The following is a 16,371-nucleotide window of genomic DNA, read 5'->3' on the forward strand; positions in this document are numbered from 1 at the left end:
GGAAGTATGTGTGTGAGGCCGGTTTTCTGTTGCTTGGTGTCAGATGTGGGAGGTCCTAGAGTCTCCCAGCTTCCCGTATCTGCACCTGGTGTGTCGAGCTGTAGCTCCTAAGGGACCACGTTAGGAAACTGGAGATGCAGCTCGATGACCTTCGTCTGGTCAGGGAGAGCGAGGAGGTGATAGAAAGGAGTTATAGGCAGGTGGTCACACCGGGGCCATGGGAGACAGACAAGTGGGTCACAGTCAGGAGGGGGAAGGGCAAGAGTCAGACACTAGAGAGTACCCCAGCAGCTGTACCCCTTGACAATAAGTACTCTCGTTTGAGTACTGTTGCAGCCTACCTGGGGGAGGCAACAGTGGCTGTGCCTCTGGCCCTGTGGCTCAAAAGGGTAGGGAAAGGAAGAGGAAGGCAGTAGTGATAGGGGACTCTATAGTTAGGGGGTCAGACAGGCGATTCTGTGGACGCAGGAAAGAAACTCAGATGGTAGTTTGCCTCCCAGGTGCCAGGGTCCAGGATGTTTCGGATCGCGTCCAAGATATCCTGCAGTCACAGGTCACAGCTCATGGTATATATTGGTACCAATGACATAGGTAGGAAATGGGAAGAGGTCCTGAAAACAGACTACAGGGAGTTAGGAAGGAAGTTGAGAAGCAGGACCGCAAAGGTAGTAATCTCGGGATTACTGCCTGTGCCACATGACAGTGAGTATAGGAATAGAGTGAGGTGGAGGATAAATGCATGACTGAGGGATTAGAGCAGGGATTCAGATTTCTGGATCATTAGGACCTCTTTTGGGGCAGGTGTGACCTGTACCAAATTCCAGAGGGACCAATATCTTGGCAGGGAGGTTTGCTAAGGCTACTGGGGAGAGTTTAAACTAGAATTGTTGGTGGGTGGGAACTGAACTGAAGAGACTGGGGAAGAAGCAGTTGGCTCATAAATAGAGAAAGCCTGTAGACAGTGCGAGAGGGAGGATAGGCAGGTGATAGAGAAGGGACGCACTCAGATGGACGGTTTGAGATGTATCTATTTTAACGCAAGAAGTACTGTGAACAAAACGGATGAGCTTAGAGCATGGATCAGTACTTGGAGATATGATGTGGTGGCCATTACAGAGACTTGGATGGCTTAGGGACAGGAATGGTCACTTCAAGTGCCAGGGTTTAGATGTTTCAGAAAGGACAGGGAGGGAGGCAGAAGAGGTGGGGGCGTGACACTGTTGATCAGAGATAGTGTCACGGCTGCAGAAAAGATGGACGTCATGGACGGATTGTCTACGGAGTCTCTGTGGGTGGAGGTTAGGAACAGGAGGGGGTCAATAACTTTACTGGGTGTTTTTTAAAGGCCGCTCAATAGTAACAGGGATATCGAGGAGCAGATAGGGAAACAGATCCTGGAAAGGTGTAATAATAACAGAGTTCTCGTGATGGGAGATTTTAATTTCCCAAATATCGATTGGCATCTCCCTACAGCGAGGGGTTTAGATGGGGTGGAGTTTGTTAGGTGTGTTCAGGAAGGTTTCTTGACACAGTATGTCGATAAGCCTACAAGAGGAGAGGCTGTACTTGATCTGGTATTGGGAAATGAACTTGGTCAGGTGTCAGATTTGTCATTGGGAGAGCATTTTGGAGATAGTGATCATAATTCTGTCTCCTTTACAATAGCATTGGAGAGAGATAGGAACAGACAAGTTAGAAAAATGTGAGGGGAATTGGAGCAAGGGGAATTATGAGTGTGTGTGCACGCGCCCTTAACTCCTGGTGGAGTCGTCAGAGTACCGTCATGACAAGCTTCTTGTACCATTCTTTTTGGTGATTGCTCATCATATGGTGTGTCTTGGGCATCTGAAACGTGGCAGAGCCCATCCCTCTCCAGGTTTTTTTCCTTTACGAGGTCGAGTTGCTAGCTCGACACTCAACCCAGGCATGGATGGAGAGCATGCAAGGGAGCCGGCCGGATTCAAACTCGGGACCTCTCGCCCCAAAGTCCAGCGCTGATGCCACTATGCCACTAGCCAGCTAACTATGAGGCCATCAGGCAGGAAACTGGAAGTTTAAATTGGAAACAGATGTTCTCAGGGAAAAGTACGGAAGAAATGCAGCAAATGTTCAGGGGATATTTGTGTGGAGTTCTGCACAGGTACATTCCAATAAGATAGGTAAGTTATGGTAGGGTACAGGAACTGTGGTGTACAAAGGCTGTAATAATCTAGTCAAGAAGAAAAGCTTACAAAAGGTTCAGAGAGCTAGGTAATGTTAGAGATCTAGAAGATTATAAGGCTAAAAGGAAGGAGCTTAAGAGGGAAATTAGGAGAGCCAGAAGGGGCCATGAGAAGGCCTTGGCGGGCAAGATTAAGGAAAACACCAAGGCATTCTACAAGTATGTGAAGAGCAAGAGGGTAAGACGTGAAAGAATAGGACCTATCAAGTGTGACAGTGGAAAAGTATGTATGGAACCGGAGGAGATAGCAGAGGTACTTAATGAATACTTTACTTCAGTATTCACTATGGAAAAGGATCTTGTTGATTGTAGTGATGACTTGCAGCAGACTGAAAAGCTTGAGCATGTAGATATTAAGATAGAGGATGCGCTGGAGCGTTTGGAAAGCATCAAGTTGGGTAAGTCGCCGGGACCTGATGAGATGTACCCCAGGCTACTGTGGGAGGCGAGGGAGGAGATTGCTGAGCCTCTGGCGATGATCTTTGCATCATCAATGGGGATGGGAGAGATTCTGGAGGATTGGAGGGTTGCGGATGTTGTTCCCTTATTCAAGAAAGGGAGTTCAAGATAGCCCAGGAAGCTATAAACCAGTGAGTCTTACCTCAGTGGTTGGTAAGTTGATGGAGAAGATCCTGAGAGGCAGGATTTATGAACATTTGGAGAGGTATAATATGATTAGGAATAGTCAGTATGGCTTTGTCAAGGGCAGGTCCTGCCTTACCAGCCTGATTGAATTTTTTGTGGATGTGACTAAACACATTGATGAAGGAAGAGCAGTAGATGTAATGTATATGGATTTCAGCAAGGCATTTGTTAAGGTACCCCATGCAAGGCTTATTGAGAAATTAAGGAGGCATGGGATCCAAGGGGACATTGCTTTGTGGATCCAGAACAGTCTTGGCCACAGAGGGCAAAGAGTGATCGTAGATGGGTCATATTCTGCACAGAGGTCGGTGACCAGTGGTGTGCCTCAGGGATCTGTTCTGGGACCCTTACTCTTCCTGATTTTTATAAATGACCTGGATGGGGAAGTGGAGGGATGAGTTAATAAGTTTGCTATGATGCAAAGGTTTGGGGTGTTGTGGATAATGTAGTGGGCTGTCAGAGATTACAGCAGGACATTGATAGGATAAAAAATTGGGCTCAGAAGTGGCAGCTGGAGTTCAACCCAGATAAGTGTGAAGTGGTTCATTTTGGTAGGTCAAATATGATGGAAGAATATAGTACTAAAGGTAAGACCTTTGGTAGTGTGGAGGATCAGAGGGATCTTGGTGTCCGAGTTGGACACTCAAAGCAGCTGCGCAGGTTGACTCTGTGGTTAAGAAGGTGTACGGTGTATTGGCCTTCATCAATCGTGGAAATGAATGAAATGAATTTAAGAGCTGAGAGGTAACGTTGCAGCTATATGGGACCCTGGTCAGACCCCACTTGGAGTACTGTGCTCAGTTCTGGCTGTCTCACTACAGGAAGGATGTGGAAGCCATTGAAAGAGTGCAGAGGAGATTTACAAGGATGTTGGCTGGATTGGGGAGCATGCCTTATGAAAACATGTTGAGTGAACTTGGCCTTTTCTCCTTGGAGCGACAGAGGATGGGAGGTGACCTGATATAGGTGTATAAGACGATGAGAGGCATTGATCATGTGGATAGTTAGAGGCTTTTTCCCCAGGGCTGAAATAGTTTAAGGTGCTGGGGAGTAGGTACAGAGGAGATGTCAGGGGTAAGTTTTTTACTCAGAGAGAGGTGAGTGCATGGAATGGGCTGCCAGCAGCAGTGGTGGAGGCGGATACAATAGGGTCTTTTAAGAGACTTTTGGATAGGTACATGGAGCTTAGAAAAATAGAGGGCTATGGGTAAGCCTTGTAATTTTAAGGTAGGGACATGTTCTGCACAGCTTAGTGGGCCAAAAGGCCTGTATTGTGCTGTAGGTTTTCTATGTTTCTATGTTTAATTGCCATTTTTCATCTTTTGTTCAATCATACTTGGAAAAGAATACCATAGCCCATATCTGCAGCAATTCTGAATTAATAACACACAGTCCAATTCTTCTGCCCTCTAACATTTTTCATGCTAAAAATTTATTTAACATTTGGTAGAGCATCCACGACCATAATCAATTAAAATTGCAGCATGGAGTAAAGGAATTGCTCGAGGAATAAAAAGAATGTAAAAGGAATCTTAAGAAAGAGATTAGAAAAGCTAAAAGAAGATACAAGGTTGGTTTGGCAAATAAGGTGAAAGTAAATCCGAAAGGTTTCTACAGTTATATTAAAAGCAAGAGGATAGTGAGGGATAAAATTGGCCCCTTAGAGAATCAGAGTGGTCAGCTATGTGTGGAACCGAAGGAGATGGGAGAGATTTTGAATGATTTCTTCTCTTCGGTATTCACTAAGGAGAAGGATATTGAATTGTCTAAGGTGTGGGAAACAAGTAAGGAAGTTATGGAACCTATGACAATTAAAGAGGTGGAGGTACTGGCGCTTTTAAGAAATTTAAAAGTGGATAAATCTCCGGGTCCTGACAGGATATTCCCCAGGACCTTGAGGGAAGTTTGTGTAGAAATAGCAGGAGCTCTGATGGAGATCTTTAATATGTCATTAGAAACGGGGATTGTGCCGGAGGATTGGCGTATTGCTCATGTGGTTCCATTGTTTAAAAAGGGTTCTAGAAGGAAGCCTAGCAATTATAGACCTGTCGGTTTGACATCAGTGGTGGGTAAATTAATGGAAAGTATTCTTAGAGATAGTATTTATAATTATCTGGATAGACGGGATCTGATTAGAAGTAGCCAGCATGGATTTGTGCGTGGAAGGTCATGTTTGACAAACCTTATTGAATTTTTTGAAGAAGTTACGAGGAATGTTGACGAGGGTAAGGCAGTGGATGTAGTCTATATGGACTTCAGCAAAGCCTTTGACAAAGTTCCACATGGAAGGTTAGTTAAGAAGGTTCAGTCGTTAGGTATTAATGCTGGAGTAATAAAATGGATTCAACAGTGGCTAGATGGGAGATGCCAGAGAGTAGTGGTGGATAATTGTTTATCGGGATGGAGGCCGGTGACTAGCGGGGTGCCTCAGGGATCTGTTTTGGGCCCAATGTTGTTTGTAATATACATAAATGATCTGGATGATGGGGTGGTAAATTGGATTAGTAAGTATGCCGATGATACTAAGGTAGGAGGTGTTGTGGATAATGAGGTGGATTTTCAAAGCTTGCAGGGAGATTTATGCCGGTTAGAAGAATGGGCTGAATGTTGGCAGATGGAGTTTAATGCTGAGAAGTGTGAGGTTCTACATTTTGGCAGGAATAATCCAAATAGAACATACAGAGTAAATGGTAGGGCATTGAGGAATGCAGAGGAACAGAGAGATCTAGGAATAACTGTGCATAGTTCCCTGAAAGTGGAGTCTCATGTAGATAGGGTGGTGAAGAGGGCTTTTGGAATGCTGGCCTTTATAAATCAAAGCATTGAGTACAGAAGTTGGGATGTAATGCTAAAGTTGTACAAGGCATTGGTAAGGCCAAATTTGGAATATTGTGTGCAGTTCTGGTCACCGAATTATAGGAAAGATATCAATAAATTAGAGAGAGTGCAGAGATGATTTACTAGGATGTTACCTGGGTTTCAGCAATTAAGTTACAGAGAAAGGTTGAACAAGTTAGATCTCTATTCATTGGAGCGTAGAAGGTTGAGGGGGGATTTGATCGAGGTATTTAAAATTTTGAGAGGGATAGATAGAGTTGACGTGAACAGGCTTTTTCCATTGAGAGTAGGGGAGATTCAAACTAGAGGACATGATTTGAGAGTTAGGGGGCAGAAGTTTAAGGGAAACACGAGGGGGTATTTCTTTACTCAAAGAGTGATAGCTGTGTGGAATGAGCTTCCTGTAGAAGTAGTAGAGGCCAGTTCAGTTGTGTCATTTAAGGTAAAATTGGATAGGTATATGGACAGGAAAGGAGTGGAGGGTTATGGGCTGAGTGCGGGTAGGTGGGACTAGGTGAGATTAAGGGTTCGGCATGGACTAGGAGGGCCAAGATGGCCTGTTTCTGTGCTGTGATTGTTATATGGTTATAAATTCTTAGAACATAGAACACTACAGCACCGAACATCTTTCAGCCCACAATTTTGTGTCCACCTTTTAACCTATTTAAGATGAATCCAACCCATCCCTCCTACAGAGTCCTCCATTTTTTAATCAACCATCTGCCTAAGAGTTTCTTAAGAGGCCCTAATGTATCTCCCTCTTCCATCGCCACCCATGGTGGTGATATCTCCTACATTTTCCTCAAATAACTTTGAAATTATGCCCCCTATATTAGCCATTTCCACCCTGGGAGAACATCTCTGGCTGTCTACTTGATCCATGCCTTTTAACATCTTATACACCTTTATCAAGTCACCTCTCACCTTCCTTCGCTCCAAAGAGAAAAGCCCTGGCTTACCCAATCTATCATTAGAGATGCTCTCTAATCCAGGCAGCATCTGAGTAAACCTCCTCTGCAGCCTCTCTAAAACCTCTACATCCTTCTGAAAATAAGGCGTACTTCTCTGTGCTTCTCAAAATGATACCTTTAGTTATTTATTTGCTGAGCAACCATAAACTGATATTGGTTTTAAAAAAGAATATTCTAACAAGGATTAAGAGTATTAGTGACAGTGAATTAGCCATTAATCTTCAATAGCATCATAACAAAAGTCCTACCACAGGATTTTCTCCATGGTGTGCCACCTTGACATCACAGACTTGTCCTGTTGGATCCAGTAGCACCTCTACATAGAACATGTCTGACGTGATGTAGCATTCAGTGCCTGAAGGACTCAGGTGTGAACAAAGGCTAGTTGAGAAAAAAGGCTGGCTTAGAATTACAACTCATAGAAATAATTGGTTTTATTTTTCAAAAGCTGAAAAACGGTGCCCAGATTACATGAATTTAGCCCTTACCTGTTTTGTCTGGCAATCGACTCTAGACGGTCCGTCATTGCAGGCAAAGACATTACTGAAAAGCAGTGAGTTAGCATCAGTGAGAAGATTTAAGGGCTAGTTGAGGTATAAAAAATAATTTATAGATGGGCTTTAAAGTAAAATGAGATTGAGATTAGTTTTAGATTTATTACATGCACATTGAAACAGAGTAAAATGTGTCATTTGCATTAGCAACCAACACACCAAGGACGTACTGTGGGCAGCCCGCAAGTATCGCCACATATCGAATGCCCGCCAGGTTTATCAGAACAACACAGGAGAACTAAGGTGTTACATAGATCAAGACTATGCCTGTAGATCTACTTAAGTGAAGAAACCAGTTTAGAGAAGGCTTTCCAAAAGAGCTTTGCGGATTAAGAAGGAGGCTCCAGAGAATAAGACAGTGTTCAAAGGCTCTGCTACCAATGAGCTGGAGGGAGAAGCAGGAAAATGAACAGAATTCCGGTGTTTGAGGGAAGCAGTAAGGTTGACAGGACTGGGAATCTTGCAGTGGGAGGAGAGAACAAGCTGTGGAGTGAATTTATATACATGGTTCTTAAACTGCATCCACTGAAAGTTGATTGCCAGTAAAGGTCAGTTAAGAATGTTAGCGACCGATATTGTTCAGAGAAGGCTCTTGAATTTGAGAAGTTTGCTGTTAAAATGGTTATAAAGTTTTAGATAAATTTTGGATTTGGCAGAATGATTTGGCAGCTAGCCGCTGAGTTCAAGTGCCAAGGGTCTGGAACTGACAAACACAGATACACAAATTCAAAGATTTTCCTGTAGTAAAGATCACGGGCCTAAAATTAACCTGGAACTACCAAATATATATGCACATGAGAACAAATGGCTGTACATAAATATCAAAGAATGTCTGTCGTATTTTTAAGAGTGAGCCTTTAAGGGTTATGCAAGGTCGCATATGTCAGACAGACAGTCAGTCAGATCGCATATGTCAGACAGTCAGTCAGAGACCGAGCATGGAAACACAGCAGATGGAGTCCTGTGCCGATCATCAACCACTTTTTTTAATCCAATCCTACATTAATCCCAATTTTTATTCTTCCCACATTCTCAACAACACCCCAGATTATATGGTGCTAAGAGCAATTTACAGCAGCTAATTAGCCTATGACTTCCACACGTTTGGGACCGTGGGAAGAAAACAGTATCAAACCCACACAGTCACAGGGAAAACATGCTGCTTTTACACAATGTCAGGGCTGAGCCAGTCTCTGATGCTGTGAGTCAGTGGCTTGACCAACAGTACCAGTGTGCCAAGTTATGCAAACAAAAAGATAAAATTCCTGTCAAAATGACCTTGCAGGCAGTATAGCTTTGAGTGAAGGATTTGAAAGCTTCAGGATTGAATCCTGGTTTGTGTATTTAGCAGATTTGAACTACACTTAGAGAAGAGGGTCACTACAATTGATTGTAATAACCACTGAGCTGCACAAGAGATAAATCAGGCAGGGTTGTTCGGTCTTTATTTCAATGTCTTATAGATTAGAAGACTAATACAGTACAGCACGGATACAGGCCCTTTGACCAGCTCATCCATGTTGACCTTGACAGCCATTTAACTTACTCCCATGTTTCCACATTTCCCTTTAAACTTACTTATCTATGTACCCACCCTACTGTTTTTTTAAGATATTTTACCTCCCAACCACTTCCTGACAGCTCCTTCTATATACAGATTACCTCGTGTGAAGAAATTGCCCCTCAAACCCCTTTTTAAATCTTTCCCCCTCACCTTAAATCAATGTTTTCTAGTTTTTGATTTCCCTTGGAAAAAAATTACCCACATTCACCCCATCTATCCTCACTCCTCACCCCTCCCCCCCATGATTTTATACATGCCTGAGGACATTTCTTAACTATTACACTCCAAGGTATAAAATTCTAGCCTGCCCAGTCTCTCCCAAAATTCAGGCACCTCATGAAAGAGAATGTAAGATATATGTTTATGCACTAACCCAACTTTTATTGTAGATTTAATTAGTACAGGAGGCTAAAGGGCAGGAACTGTATGAAAACATTACTTCAGCAATGACCACGCAGGGTAATTATGATCACTGACCAGCTCTTCTATCTTTACATAGCAAATAATAGATCATTTTCAGAACAGTTTGCTGAGGTATTTGTAATCAGCTGACATAAATAGTGGTTGAAGCAGGCATATTAGCAACATTAAACAACTATCTGAATAACTACATGGATAGGAGAGGTTTAGATGGCTATGAGCCAAATGTGGGCAGATGGGATCAGCTCACTGGCCAATACAGTTGACGAGTTGGGCTGACTGACCCGCTTCCGTACTGTAAACCATAATTTAATACAAATTATCACAGAATTTAAAACCATTTTCATTCTCATAGCTTAGCATGTGAGGCAGAGTGGAGAGCAACAGGCAGATGATGCTGCAGAAGCTATCACACTTTTATTTCCATTAGTCGTCCAATAGCGAGTAGCCAATTTACTGCCAGTCACGTGTGCACACATACATTGGGCATGTGGTATGTTTTTGTTGACAATTTGAAAAATACTGAATGATAATAATAGAGGATTTTGATTCTCCAGTTTTAGTCCAGATTTTACATATTGGAAACATTGGTACTCTGAAATTCCATGCAAGTCACTCAGTCCCACACAGCTATATTACAACCACCTTGTTTCTGAGCCAGCATTCACTATTACTCTGAACTGATTCTACCACCTACAGACTCACTTTCAAGGATTCTTCACAACACAGGTTCACAGCATTTTTTATTTACACAGTTTGTCATTTTTTGTACATTGGTTATTTGACAGTCTTTATGTATAGTTTTTAATCAATTCTACTGAATTTCTTTTCTCCCCCTGCAATGCCTGCAAGAAAATCAATTAATGCATATGGTAACATACACATACTTCGATACATTTACTTCGAGCTTTGAAATCATTAAAACTATCTGCAAGCTTTTCTCGGATACATGGAGGCAACAATTCAGATAGACTATATACGCATGATTTGTGAAAGGGCAGAATTGATGGACTAACTGGCTGTGTTCCTGCAGAAATCACACACAGATTATCACAACCTTAACAAAAATAAATTCTGCACATTTGTAAATGCCAGTGTTGGGCCAAAAAAAAAGTTTCACTAACCTTTAAGTGCTTTCTGCAGGGTCTCCAAACAGGCAATAAGATGCTGGTGGCCTCCTGTGTTCATTATACTTCGTTTCTCCTATATAACAGGACAATATAGTAGCTAGAATGTGACACTCTTATTGGTTAATGTGACTCAATGGTCAACTACCATTTTACCAACACTACACAAAATATACCAAAATACCCACCACCAAGATTAGATTCATAATTTATTTCAATGGATCAATAGCTCAATACAGTTGTGAATAGGTCAGCCTTGGCACTTGCATGCTGGGTGTCACTATTGTTGAGGATGGAAATGTTCTTGAAGACTTCACTTCCCATTAGTTGTTTAACTGTCCATCACCATTTACAATTTGCTATGGTAGGACTGCAGAACTTAGGTTTGATTCACTGGTTGAGATTTTTGGCCCCTCTATTGCATGCCAGTTTTGTGGCAGAGCAGTAACAAAGAAGGCATATCATGTGTTGGTCTTCATTAATCGGGTGATTGAATTTAAGAGCATCAAAGTAATGTTGCAGCTCTATAAAACTCTGGTTAAACCGCACTTGGAGTACTAACAACACACACAAAATGCTGGTGGAACGCAGCAGGCCAGGCAGCATCTATAGGAAGTACAGTCAACATTTCGGGTGACGAAGGGTTCCACCAGCATTTCGTGTGTGTTGCTTGAATTTCCAGCATCTGTAGATTTCTTCGTGTCTTGGAGTACTAAGTTCAGTTCTTGTCCCTCAGTATAGGAAGGATGTGGAAGCTTTATAGAGGGTTCAGAGGAGATTTAGCAGGATGCTGCCTGGATTAGAGAGCACGTCTCATGAGGATAGGTTGAGTGAACTTGGGTTTTTCTTTTTGGAACGAAGGAGGATGAGAGGTGACTTGATAGATATGTATAAAAGACATAGATAGAATGAAGAATCAACACCTTTTTCCCCAGAGTGGCAATGCTAAAATTTTAAAGGTGTCTAGAAGAAAGTATGTTTTTTTAAAATATAAACATATACCCTGAGTATGTGCATGCAATGATCTGACAGAGGTGGTGGTAGAGGCAGATACATTAGGGACATTTAAGAGACTCTTCAATAGGCACATGGATGAACAAAAAAAATGGGGGCTACGTGGGAGGGAAGGGTTAGACTGATCTTAAACTAGGTCAAAAGGTCAGCACAACGTTGTAGGCTAGAGAAGCTTTCCTGTTCTACGTTTGTGGTGAAGTACATATACCTGTCTAGACACCGCCCAGGCCTCAGTCTCCAGGATGCAGTGTGGTGGTCAATTGCTGCTTGTTCTTTCTTCCAGCCAATAAAAGCCTATATCTCACCTCTCGTCTTCGAGAGTTATTGATGGTGCATCAATGTTCCTGTAGTCCAATGCATTGGACTAACACCTCATACTTGGATATATCCAATGCTGTCATGCCTTTCTGCACTCCTCACCAAATCAGGTCTGATCCCTGAGTTGATAATAATAATAAGAGATAGGCCAGTCCACACAGCTTCGGACTGATGTGCAAGCTTTGATCTAAGCATCAAATCATCACATTGCTTCTTGTTAAATCTGCTCTATAACTTTACCATAGCTTGTCGCACGAGTTTTGCTGTCTCAGACCAGGGTCTTGTCTGACCATACTTCGCATGCAGCTTTTCCAGCAAAGAGTTCATTTTACTCAACTTCTCGGCTTCTGTGAAACAACAGGAAAGAAAACAAGTTTCACATTTATTAGGGTGGCTGTTTTGAATAATGTGCTTCACAATGGTCTCTGCAGCTGTGAAATAAGTTTGGAAAAACTAAGTTCTATAATTGTTAATTTGAACTGCAGTAAAACATTAAGAGCAGAAAGCCTCATTAGAACACAAAAAAAACCTGGAGATCAGGCAACACAGTCCCTCAAGTCTACCCTATTATTCAATATGGTTGTGGTAGATTAGCCCCAGGCCTCATTTCATCTTCTGTGCCAGTTCCATATAGCCTTCAATTTATTTCTTATTTATTCAAATACAGTACAGTAACAGACCCTTCTGGCCCAATGAACCCTCGGTGCCCAACCACACTCATGTGACCAATTAACCTACTAGCCCATACCACTTTGGAACGTGGGATGAAACCAGTGTGCTCGGAGGAAACCCACATGGTTACAGCGGGAACGTACAAACTCTTTACTGACAGCAGTGGGAATCAAACCCAAATTGCTCTTCCTCTTTAAATACCCCAGCTGATCTGGCATCTGTAACACCGAGGTAAAAATGTCACACATTTGTCGCCTTCGATGAGAAGGAGCTCCTGTGTAGCTCCAGTTTTAAACTGTTTGTTTGTTATGTGCCATGTCATATGTCATGAGCAATCAGTGCCTTTCCATGATGATTGTTCTTGGCAATTTTTTTCTACAGAAGTGGTTTGCCATTGCCTTCTTCTGAGCAGTGACTTTACAAGATGGGTGACCCCTGCCATTATCAATACTCTTCATAGGTTGTCTGCCTGGCATTAGTGGTTGCATAACCAAGACTTGTGATATGTACCAGCTGCTCACGCGACCATCCACTACCTGCTCCCATGGCTTCATGTGACTCTGATCGGATGGTGGGGGGCTAAGCAGATGCTACACCTTGCCCAAGCGTGACCTGCAGGCTACCAGAGGGAAGAAGCGCTATGCAACTTCTTTAGAGACGCATCTCCAGCCTACCATCCAGCAGTTTTAAATGACTACCGCAAGTGTGATTGAGATTCTCCCACTAATGGAAACATTGACTTTTTCCTGTGCAACACACACAAAATGCACATAACGCTTCCATTAGGATCAATTTTCAATATCATCCCTCATTCCTGAAAACTTCAAACAATATATGATGTAATTTCTGCAGCCACATAATGAGACCACCTCCTTATTCCAGGAATTAGCCTAGTCAAATCTCTTCTGGACTGCTCCCCAAGGTCACTATATCGTTACTTAAATAAAGGGAGTAAATTGTACATTAGAACATAGAACAGTATAGCACAATATAGGCCCTTGGTCCACAATGTTCTACTGATCTTTTATCCTACTCCAAGATCAATCGAACAATTCCCTCCTGCATAAGCCTCCATTTTCTTCCATCCATTTGCTTGAGATTCTTAAATGCTCCAAATGTATTTGGCTCTATCTCCACCCTGGCAGCACATTTGCACACCCACTATTCTGTGGGGGGAAAAACTACCCAGCACCCCCACTATACTTCCCTCCAGTCACCTGAAAATTACACCCTGATTTTCACTCTGGGAAAAATGTGCTGGCTGCCCACTTGTATCAACGCCTTTCATCTTGTACACATCCATTAAATCACCTCTCATCCTCCTTTGCAAAGAGAAAAAAACTTTTTTGCAACAATATTTCCCTTTTGTTAAACTTCCCCCTTTTACAAATAAGGCCTTTGACAAGGCCCCACATGGGAGGCTGGACAAGGTTCAGTCGCTCGGCATTCAAGAAGAGGTAGCAAATTGGATTACACATTGGCTTTGTGGGAGAAGCCATTCAAAATAATGGCTGATTCTGAACCTCATTTCCAGCCCTTTATTCTGAAGCTATCCAGCTTATTTTTAAATTCTTCAACAAGGGAAAACAGCTTGCAGCATTTACTCTGTCAAACCTCCTAGAAACCTTTTGCTTCTGGACGATCACCTCTCCTTCTTGCAAATGGCATAGTATATGGGCTTAAACTGCCCATTTTTCCCTTAGAGGATTATCAAATCCCATAAGAATACATACACAACACTGGAAGAACTCAGCAGGCCAGGCAGCATCTGTGAGAAAAGAGTAGCCAACATTTCGGGCCGAGACCCTTCATCAGGAAGGGTCCTGATGAAGGGTCTCGGCCCGAAACATTGGCTACTCTTTTCTCACGGATGCTGTCTGGCCTGCTGAGTTCTTCCAGCGTTGTGTACGTATTCTTTGATCCAAAGCATCTGCAGTTGTATTTTTGTGTTTCAAATCCCATGTCAGCTCACCAGCTCGAAAGAGCTGTGAAACGGTTACACAATGGCACATTGAAATTAGAAGTTACCATTGTCTGCTGCAATTTGAAAAGAATGCATGTAATCATGAACTAGGATCAGACGATATTGATCATTACACTCAGTGTAGTCGCTGGCTAATTCAGTGTTGCTCCTCATCTACTGTGTGATCCTACGCTGCACAATTAATGCTTGACCGAAAAGTCGAGAGATTCATCTGCTGTAAAACAGCACAGCCATCACTCCATAAAAAGCAAATTCTAAAAGGGACAACACTCCCTCTCACTTCATCCAGTAAAGCTAAACTTGACACAATGTGCTCTCAGAACACCATGACATTTTGAAAATAAAATCTAGACACTACCAAAAGATCAACTTAATTTGTAATATGGCTCCCAGGGCAAACGCATCAGAGGCACCAAACTGGCAGAGGGGAATAGCCTTTGGAGTCCTGAACATTAGCTGCAGAAACGCTATAGCATCAAGTCAAACTTTCAAATTCCAAAGTCACCTCAACAGGAATAGAGTTCCTCTTGTCCTCACCTCTGCATCCAACACATTATTCTCCGCAACTTGGCCATTTCCAAAGGGACCATACCACTAAACATATCTTTACATCCCCCCACTCTGCTTTCTGCAAGGATCATGCCACTTGTGATTCGCTTGTCTATTCGTCCCTCCTGGCACTTATCCTGGCAAGCGGCCAAAATGCTACACCTGCCCATTCACCTCTGTTCATTCCAGGTGAGGATATGCTTTACCTGCTAATCTACAGGAGTCTATTGTGTCCAGTGCCTCCTCTATGTTGGTGAGACCCATCGTAAATTGGCAGACCATTCCATCAAGAACCCCCATCAAAAACGGAACTTTCCGATTCTTATACCAACGTGACAATCCATGGCCTCCTCTTCTGCCGTGATGAGGCCACCCCCAGGGTGTTGGAGCAACACCTTATATTCCATCTGGGTAGTCTCCAATCTGATGGCATATTAATTTCTCCTTCCAGTAAAAAAAATGTTTCCCTCCCCCTCCTCTCTTCTATTCCTCACTCTGGCCTCTTACCTCTTCTCATCTGACTATCACTTTCCCCTGGGTCTCCTCTTGTTTAACTCCATAATGGAAGTCTATACCTCTGAGACCGTAACAGTTCCTCAAAACTACATAAGAATGATACATTCAAGTCTTGAAATCATTAAATTTTTGAAAACAGCAAACATACAATCATTGAGCCTTAGTAAGATACAAGACAAGAAACTGCTTAGGTTGGAATCTAGAACAAAATAAAACACTGGAAGAATTTAATATTCAAATTTAACATGCGTACACCGAAACTGAGTGAAATGCATTGTTTGTGTTAACAACTAACACATCCGATGAAGACAACCCGCAAGCGTCACTAAGTGTTGCAAGTGTCAGTGCAAGGTGTAACCCAGATAGTCACCTTTTTCCTCCAGAGATGCTGTTAGACCCACTGAGTTCTTCCAGTGTTTTGATTTTGTGTTGGGATTATAAATACTAATGAAATGTCTGTTCTTTTGTAGTATTAACAGGAGCTGCATACAAAACTAATTCTTGCGTCAGATCTCTGTCGCTACGACTAGAACAAGGTACAAGCAATGGTATAACTATGTTCTACGTACCTGCACACATGGCATTTTATTTATTTAGCGATATAGCGCGGAACAGGCTCTTCCAAGCCACACTGCCCAGCAACCCCTGATTTAACCCTCATCTAATCATGGGACAATTTACAACGACTAATTAACTGACCAACTGGTACATCTTTGAACTGTGAGCAGAAACCGGAGCATCCGGAGAAAGCCCACGCATTTCACAGGGAGAACATACAAACTCCTTACGGAGACAGTGGGATTGAACTCTGAACTCCAACACACCGAGATGTTATAGCTAACTGCTAAGCTACTGTGGCATCTAGCATGTTTCCCCACATGAAGCGGACCTTACTTTGAAGAAACTAAAACTCTCAAAAGAGAAAAATAAGGAACAGTTTCAGTTTGTTTCTCACATTTTGTCCTAATACAAGCCTAA

The 16,371-nt window shown here is 42.6% G+C and overlaps 1 protein-coding gene across 2 annotated transcripts in view; it reads right to left on the reverse strand.

The window, feature by feature from the left end:
* Positions 1-16,371, reverse strand: part of med1 (mediator complex subunit 1) — a 56,894-nt gene that overhangs the window by 39,639 nt on the left and 884 nt on the right. The window contains exons 2-5 of one of the 2 annotated variants that reach the window (XM_059956383.1): positions 11,913-12,019; positions 10,338-10,416; positions 7,164-7,218; positions 6,924-7,056 (exon numbers count right to left, since the gene is read on the reverse strand). In XM_059956383.1, the coding sequence (XP_059812366.1) occupies positions 6,924-7,056; positions 7,164-7,218; positions 10,338-10,416; positions 11,913-12,019 (374 nt within the window). Of the gene's footprint in view, positions 1-6,923; positions 7,057-7,163; positions 7,219-10,337; positions 10,417-11,659; positions 11,875-11,912; positions 12,020-16,371 lie in introns of those variants that run through there. The other variant, XM_059956384.1, reaches the window with a different exon arrangement.

The sequence above is a fragment of the Hypanus sabinus genome, chromosome X1, assembly GCF_030144855.1.
Source record: "Hypanus sabinus isolate sHypSab1 chromosome X1, sHypSab1.hap1, whole genome shotgun sequence".
NCBI classification, from domain to species: domain Eukaryota; kingdom Metazoa; phylum Chordata; class Chondrichthyes; order Myliobatiformes; family Dasyatidae; genus Hypanus; species Hypanus sabinus.